This window comes from Aethalodelphis obliquidens, unplaced genomic scaffold (assembly GCF_003676395.1).
Source record: "Aethalodelphis obliquidens isolate GAN/ISIS:26980383/991018 unplaced genomic scaffold, ASM367639v1 scaffold90, whole genome shotgun sequence".
In the NCBI taxonomy this organism is placed as follows: domain Eukaryota; kingdom Metazoa; phylum Chordata; class Mammalia; order Artiodactyla; family Delphinidae; genus Aethalodelphis; species Aethalodelphis obliquidens.
In genome coordinates this window covers 56,612-65,711 of record NW_020838034.1, presented here as the reverse complement: position 1 = coordinate 65,711, position 9,100 = coordinate 56,612, and the positions used below count along the sequence as shown (strand labels likewise).

The 9,100-nt window shown below is 37.1% G+C and overlaps 1 protein-coding gene across 1 annotated transcript; it reads left to right on the top strand.

The window, feature by feature from the left end:
* The first annotated feature begins 686 nt into the window (after positions 1-686).
* SPRR2E (small proline rich protein 2E) lies at positions 687-1,243 on the top strand. Its single transcript, XM_071066759.1, is given in 2 exon segments — positions 687-854; positions 857-1,243. Coding segments are annotated over 2 exon segments (240 nt in total). The 3' UTR covers positions 929-1,243.
* The last annotated feature ends 7,857 nt before the right edge of the window (positions 1,244-9,100 follow it).

The following is a 9,100-nucleotide window of genomic DNA, read 5'->3' as shown; positions in this document are numbered from 1 at the left end:
TTTTTGGCACTTGAGTGGTAAGATTGAACCTGGAGGTGTAGGTGACTTTATTTTAACCAATTAGTGCTCCATATGCGGAAAAGAAGATAATGAGGTTTTAGGGGTAAATTTTAATTGGTATTTGGTAGGTGATCCTGAATGTGATGAGAGAAATGTAGTCAGAGGTATGATCTTAAACTGAAGGAGAGTAAGAGAGAGGAGATGCTGTGCTGTAGCCCACCCTACATTAGTTCCAAATGCATCCCTCTCAGAGTTCAATCCCATTGAGTGCTGGGTTTGGACCTCTGCGTTTCTCCTTAAAAGCCCACAGTCACGTCAGTTAGACCAGCAACCAGGGCCTCATGGGAGATATAAGTAGAGATTTGTTTTGGGATTGGCTACAATTTATTTCTGGGTTCTTCTCCAGATAGTGTTTGTATTCACACAACACCTGCATAGGAAATTTTGTCTTTAGAAAGTGGTAGAATGAGAGATTAACCAGAAAAAACTGAAGATCTGAGGGCAAGAGGTGCTAAAAAAGAATGGTGAAGAAGTTACACAAAACTATAAAGACTCTATAAGGGATCAAAGAAAGTCCTTGGAGACGGAAGGGTTGTGTGCCCAGCTAATTGTTCTACCAGTAGGACTGTCTCTGTTATGAACAGTGTTGTCTGTTTGTATTTCAGATTCCTTGAGACCCAGGAAAGATGACTTACAAGTAGCATCAGTGCAAGCAGCCCTGCCAGTCACCTCCTGTTTTCATACCTAAGTGCCCTGAGCCTTGCCCACATAAGTGCCCTGAACCTTGCCCACCTCTAAACTGTCTGGAGCCATGTCCCTGTCCTCCATGCCCACCTGTGCAGTGCCACATCCACTGTGCCAGCAGAAATGTCCTCCTGTGCATCCATGCACACCCTGCCAGCAGAAGTGTCCACCCAAGTACAAGTAACAGCACCAGATTTCATGAGGACCATGAAACAACAAGATCTAAGCTTTTCTTAGTCCTAGGACTCCATCATCCTCCCTTCAGCCATGGTGATGGACTGCTTCTTCCTTAACCTCCCTCCTGGATTGACAGCTGACAGAGAAAAGGCCTGGTTCCTGAAGAAGACACCATGTTGTTGGAAGAAGAGCAGCAGGATCATCACCTGATCTTGCTTTGCCATCTGCTTGTCTGTAATCGGGCTGTGATCTCTACCCTGTGAGCACTTAGTGTGTATATTCTTTTACTTCTCCAATAAAGCACATTTCATGGTTGAGCCCACATTTCTTCTCCTTCTTCTCCTTCTCCTTCTTCTTGTTCTTCTTCTTGTTCTTGTCCTTCTTGTTCTTCTTGTTCTTTTTCTTGTTGTTGTTCTTCTTCTTCTCTTCTTCTTTTTTAATTTTTGCATTTAGTGTTTTTAATCTCTTCTGTCAACTACAACTACTCTTCTGAGCATTCTTTTTCATTCCTATTGAATTATTAGAGTTAGACTTACTCCATCAGTGAGTTCAGTTTTGCCTGAAATATGCCTTTAGGATTGGACACATCAAATAATTCTTTTATTGGTTTCAAACTCATTTCTACCTCCTCATACCTTGTGTGACCATGAAAAAAATTGAACTCTCTCAGCCTCAGTTTTCTTATCTGTAAAAAGTAGGAAAGAATGTATTCCACTCAGTGGACTAATAGAAATTAATTAATTTATTCACAAATTTTTCCTAATTATATAACAAGTGCCAGCTAGTCTCTTTTGTGCTAGGGATATTATGATGGTGACCAAAGTCCTTGTCCGCCTAAATTCTTGAGGGAATTTTACACACACACACAAACACACACGACAAATAATAGTTAGACATGGGTTAGAGAAAATTGTTTAGAAAAGCTCTTCCAAAGTGGCTCTTTGGGCAAAGACCTGAATGAACAGAAGAGTAAACTGTGGGTAGGTAAGCATATCTGGGGTGTACTGTACCAGTGAAAGGGGATGGCAAGTGCTAAGGCAGAGCAAAGTAACAGCAGAGAGAACAGTGATCAAGGAGACACTATTCCCAATTGAGGTCCGAGAGGTTGGATCTTGAAGACGTAATAAAGATTTTGATAATTTATTCACAGTTTGACAGCCATATTATGCAGAGGGTCAAAGGTCTAAAATCTTATAACTGTGTAATTTTCAATTATCATATATTATTTCTTTTAATTAAAAGTACATATGGCCTTTCAAAGACATTTTCAAAAAAGGTTAAAAGAACTGAGGAATAAATTAAAACTCTTTTGCAAGATGAAAATTTATTTTGAGAGGGTCACTAGGTGACATGTCAGTCTATTAGTTTCCCATCTTTTTTTTTTTTGTGGTACGCGGGCCTCTCACTGTTGTGGCCTCTCCCGTTGCGGAGCACAGGCTCCGGACGCGCAGGCTCAGTGGCCATAGCTCACGAGCCCAGCTGCTGCGCGGCATGTGGGATCTTCCCGGACCGGGGCATGAACCCGCGTCCCCTTCGGCAGGCGGACTCTCAACCACTGCGCCACCAGGGAAGTCCAGTTTCCCATCTTATAGGGAAGTTGACCCCATTAATTTCCATCACCTTATAGGTACCAAAATGTATAGGAAAGTTTACTCTTGTGCAGCCAATGCTAAAAGAATTGATTTTCTTTTTAGGAGGGTTGACTTTACACTCTTGAAAAGGGCTCTGACCTAATATTATAGTGGATAGATTTCCCCCTCTCTTTTGTCTTTAAGAAAAACAAAAAATAAAAGCCCTTCGTTTTTTGGGGGCACATGATGAACACATTTAGAAAGTTCATAAACTTTAGCTGTATAACTGAGAGTGGATAATTATAAACTGATCACGCTTTTATTGTTAGTCAAGAAATACAAAGTCAAGAAAAATAACATTACCAATCCTTCAAAAGACACAAGTTTCCTTGTTAAATTACATCCTATACCTTCTCCACTAGAAGTAACCACAATCCTGACTCCTAATAATCACTTTCCTGTTTTTCTTTATGTTTTTTAACCACCAGTATAGAGGCATCTCTAAAAGCTATAGTTAAGTTTTTCAGTTTTTGAACTTTATAAAAAAGGAATTATACTGCATGCCATCTTTTTGTCTCTTTCAGTTAACACTATATAGTTTTAGTTTATTCACTGGTGTATTTTAGAATATCATTGTATGGCTATACAACACTTCTTTTCTCTCTTTGTTCTACTCTTGGTTGACCTTTAAGTCGTTTCCTATTTGGAGCTATTAGGGATACTGTGACATTTTCTTCATACCTGCTAGTGCACCTGTTCACACATTTCTCTAGGGTATATTCCCAGAAGTATATGCATCTTGTACTTTGATAGATAATGCCAAACTGTTTTCCAAAATACTTGGACCAATTTAAACCCCCTAGCAGTGGTGTACTGTATTTGCTGTTTATGTTATCTCTTTAAATTAGTTGATCATTTCCACACTGTTGAACCTTTTACACATCTGGTGTACATTGTGAGTAGTGATCTATCCTTGTGTTTTGAATAAACTGTTTATTAAGTATTAAGGACTTTTAGAAGCTTTGAAAGTACTTTTATTGGCCATTTGGATGCATCATTTTTTTTCTGTGTGCAGTGTCTGTTGCCCATGTTTCTATTGGGCTGTCTGTCTTTTTATGACTGACTTTATAAATTTTGGATACTGATTTTTTCAAACATATATTTCATTTTATTAAGTAAATATCTGGCAATATGATAAGATAAAAAGAAATGAATTAGGAGATAGACCCATGCTCAAAGTTTGATTTCAGCATTTTCTTGCCCTAACACTGAACAAAACCTTTTATATCTTTACTTATCAATTTGTTCATTTGCAATGTAACATGATACTGTATTTTCTCAACTCAAATCTATATATTTCTTTGTACTTTTGTTTTTCTAAAAATAATTTTTATTGGAGTATAGTTGCTTTACAATGTTGTGTTAGTTTCTGCTTTACAGTAAAGCAAATTGGCTATACATATACATATATATCCTCCTTTTTGGATTTCCTTCTCATTTAAGTTACAACAGAGCATTGGGTAGGGTTCCCTGTGATATACAGTAGGTTCTCATTAGTTATCTATTTTATACATAGTAGTGTAAATATGTCAATCCCAATCCCCCAATTCATCCCACCCCCCCTTTACTCCCTTGTTATCCATGCATTTGTTCTCTATGTCTGTGTCACTCTTTCTGCTTTGCAAATGGGTTCATCTGGATCATTTTTCTAGATTCCACATATAAGCAATATTATACAATATTTGTCTTTCTCTTTCTGACTTACCTCACTCTGTATGACAATCCCTAGGCCCATCCATGTCGCTGCAAATGTCATTATTTTGTTCCTTTTTATGGCTGAGTAATATTCCATTGTATATATGTACCACCTTTTCTTTATCCATTCCCCTGTTGATGGACATTTAGGTGGTTTCCATGTCCTGGCTATTGTAAATACTACTGCAATGAATATTGGAGTGAATTTACCTTTTGGTATTATGGTTTTCTCTGGGCATATGCCCAGAAGTGGGATTGCTGGCACATGAAAAGATGCTCCACATCACTAATTACTAGAGAAGTGCAAATCAAAACTAAAATGAGCTATCACTTCACATAGGAGAGTATGGTCATCATCAAAAATCTACAAACAATAAATGCTGGAGAAGGTGTGGAGAAAAGGGAACACTTCTACACTCTTGGTGGGAATGTAAATTGATACGGCCATTATGGAGAACAGTATGGAGATTCCTTAAAAAAAAACAACTAAAAATAGAACTACCATGTGACCCAACAATACTACTCCTGGATACTGATTTTTTTTTTTTTTGCTGTACACGGGCCTCTCACTGTTGTGGCCTCTCCCGTTGCGGAGCACAGGCTCTGGACGTGCAGGCTCAGCGGCCGTGGCTCACGGGCCCAGCCACTCCGCGGCATGTGGGATCTTCCCGGACCGGCGCACAAACCCGTGTCCCCTGCATCGGCAGGCGGACTCTCAACAACTGCGCCACCAGGGAAGCCCCTGGATACTGATTTTTAAAAACAATTTGCCTACCCCACTGTAACTAAGATTTTCTCCTATTTTCCTCCAGGAATTGTAGAGTCTTAGATCTTACATTTTAGTCTGTGATACATTTCAATTGATTTTTGTATGGTGTGAAGCAAAGGTCAAAGCTTCATTAATTTCTGTATCAGTATCCAACTGTAAGGGTACCATTTGTTGACAAGATTATTTTTTTTGTCCGTTGAATTATCTTAGGATTTTTGTTGAAAATCAATTGACCATATATGTTGTGGGTCTATTTCTGGATTTTCTATTATTGTCTATTGATCTCTTGTCTATTCTTATGCTGAGAGCATACTGTCTTAATTAGTGTAGCTCTATAATGCAATCCTAAAATTAATTCTCCAACTTTGATGTTCCTTATTAAAATCATCTTGGTTGTTCCAAGTAGTATTCATTGTTATGTACATTTTATATTAGCTTGTCAATTTCTTTAAAAATCCCACTGGCAGTTTGATTGGAGTTACATTAAATCTATAGATCAATTTGGGAAGAAATGATAACTCAGCAATACTGAGTCTTTTGATCCATGAACAAGGGATATTTCGCCAATTATTTATTTTCTCTCAGCAGCAAGTTTATAGTGATCAGTGTAAAGGTCTTGCACATCTTTTGTTGAAGCTTTCAGTATTTATTTATTTATTCATTTTTTCACAAAAACAATGTATTTTATTCTTTTGTTAGATTATAAAATATTTACACACAAATTCATTCATACATTACAAGTGTTTGAAGTTAGTATAGATGGACTGCATGTGTATTTTCTATTATTATTTAAAGTAAAAGAACATGTAGTCACAACCCTGGCTCCAACCTGCTTTTTTTCCCACTGCATTAACTGTCTTTGATTTGAAGCCAATATAACACCTTATAAATTTATGGTCAATAAAACTTCCCAAACACACATTTTTAAACTTCTAACAGTAATATATCAATAACATCAATGTTATTTCTCTTCTCATCTCCCCAGAACTCCTGTTGTGAATTTCCATTGAGAGGTCCTGAAATGACCTTAAAATCAGCATTCTACAAGTAATTTTGTATTTCTCCTCTCACTAACCCTAAACTTTGATTATTAAAGTTCTGTTAATTGACTGACCATTTCCTAATTCACCCAGACTAAAAAGGTGTTATTGGCATTGATTAGTCCATAGCTTTTTCTCCTGATAGCTAACAAGCGAATAGATCTTGCTGACTGAGTTTTCTTTCAAAAAAACACTTGGAGTCATCTCATTCTTTCATTTCCTCTGTCACAACCAATATTCATGTCACATTCATGTTTCTTTCGGCATACCACACTAAACTCACTGTCCTTTTAAAAAAATACACACACATCTCTCTCTCTCTCCCTATCTATTTATCTATAAAATAACTAGATTTGAAAGATAATTCTATTAGGACCTTAAGTATCATTTAATAGCCATAACTTTTGGAAAATTACTTAAATCCACGAAACTCATTTTCTCAGCTAGTAAGTGAAAAAAATATCTAACTCAAAAATCTAATATGAAGATTAAATAAAATATTTTAAAAAACATATGAGTCTTATGGAAATATCACTCTAATGGGAAATATTATTTCTTCACCCTTTTATTTTTTTTAGTCTTTCCTTTTTTTTCCCTAAACAACTTTATTGGAGCATAATTGCTTTACAATAATGTGTTAGTTTCTTCTTTATAACAAAGTGAATCAGCTATACATATACATATATCCCCATATCTCCTCCATCTTGTGTTTCCCTCCCACCCTCTATATCCCACCCCTTTAGGTAGTGACAAAGCACTGAGCTGATTTCCCTGTGCTATGTGGCTGCTTCTCACTAGCTATCTATTTTACATTTGGTAGTATATATAAGTCCATGCCACTCTCTCACTTCGTCCCATCTTACCCTTCCCCCTCCCCATGTCCTCAGTCCATTCCCTACGTCTGGGTCTTTATTCCTGTCCTGCCCCTAGGTTCTTCAGAACCATTTTTTTTAGATTCCATATATATATGTGTTAGTATACAGTATTTATTTTTCTCTTTCTGACTTACTTCGCTGTGTATGACACTCCCTAGGTCCATCCACCTAACTATGGCCGAGTAAAATTCCATTGTATACATGTGCCACATCTTCTTTATCCATTCTTCTGTTGATGGACACTTAGGTTGCTTCCATGTCCTGGCTATTGTAAATAGTGCTGCACTGAATATTGTGGTACATGACTCTTTTTGAATTATGTTTTTCTCAGTGTATGTGCCCAGTAGTGGGATTGCTGGGTTGTATGGTCGTTCTACTTTTAGTTTTTAAAGGAACTTCTAAACTGTTCTCCATAGTGGCTGTATCAATTTACATTCCCACCAAGAGTGCAAGAGTGTTCATTTTCTCCACACCCTCTCTGTATTTATTGTTTGTAGATTATTTGATGATGGCCATTCTGACTGGTGTGAGGTGATACTTCATTGTAGTTTTGATTTGCTTTTATCTAATGATTAGCGATGCTGAGCATCCTTTCATGTGTTTGTTGGCAATCTGTATATCTTCTTTGGAGAAGTGTCTATTTAGGTCCTCTGCCCATTTTTGGATTGGGTTGTTTATTTTCTTGATATTGAGCTGCATGAGCCACTTATAAAATTTGGAGATTAATCCTTTGTCAGGTGCTTCATTGCCAAATATTTTCTCCCATTCTGAGGGTTGTCTTTTCGTCTTGTTTATGGTTTGCTTTGCAGTGAAAAAGATTTTAAATTTCATTAGGTCCCATTTATTTTTGTTTTTATTTCCATTTCTCTAGGAGGTGAGTCAAAAAGTTTCGTGCTGTGCTTTATGTCATAGAGTGTTCTGCCTAGGTTTTGTTTTAAGGATTTCATAGTGTCTGACATTACACTTAGGTGTTTAATCCATTTTGAGTTTATTTTTGTGTATGGAGTTAGGGAGTTTTCTAATTTCATTCTTTCACATGTAGCTGTCCAGTTTCCCCAGCACCACTTATTGAAGAAGCTGTCTTTTCTCCATTGTATATTCTTGCCTCCTTTATCAAAAATAATTCCATATATGTGTGTTAGCATATGGTATTTGTTTTTCTCTTTCTGACTTACTTCATTCTGTATGACAGACTCTAGGTCCATCCACCTTACTACAAATAACTCAATTTCGGTATTTTTTATGGCTGGGTAATATTCCATTGTATATATGTGCTACATCTTCTTTATCCATTCAACTGTTGATGGATACTAAGGTTGCTTCCATGTCCTGCCTATTGTAAATAGAGCTGCAATGAACATTTTGGTACATGACTCTTTGAATTATGGTTTTCTCAGGGTATATGCCCAGTAGTGGGATGGCTGGGTCGTATGGTAGCTCTATTTGTAGTCTTTTAAGGAACCTCCATACTGTTCTCCATAGTGGCTGTATCACTTTACATTCCCACCAACAGTGCAGGAGGGTTCACTTTTCTCCACATCTTCTCCAGCCTTTATTGTTTCTAGATTTTTTGATGATGGCCATACTAACTGGTGTGAGATGATATCTCATTGCAGTTTTGATTTGCATTTCTCTAGTGATTAATGATGCTGTGCATTCTGTCATGTGTTTGTTGGCAATCCGTATATCTTCTTTGGAGAAATGTCTATTTAGGTCTTCTGCCCATTTTTGGATTGGGTTGTTTGTTTCTTTTGTTATTGAGCTGCATGAGCTGCTTGTAAATTTTGGAGATTAATGTTTTGTCAGTTGCTTCATTAGCAAATATATTCTCCCATTCGGAGGGTTGTCTTTTGGTCTTGTTTATGGTTTATGTTTGGTTGTCTTTTGGTCTTGGTTGTCTTTTGGTCTTGTTTATGGTCTTGTTTCCTTTGCTGTGCAGAAGCTTTAAAGTTTCATTAGGTCCCATTTGTTTATTTTTGTTTTTATTTCCATTTCTCTAGGAGGTGGGTCTAAAAGGATCTTGCTGTGATTTATTTCATAGAGTGTTCTGCCTATGTTTTCCTCTAAGAGTTTTTTTTTTTTTTAAAAAAGGTCATGAAGAACCTAGGGGTAAGACAGGAATAAAGACACAGACCTACTAGAGAATGGACTTGAGGGTATGAGGAGGGG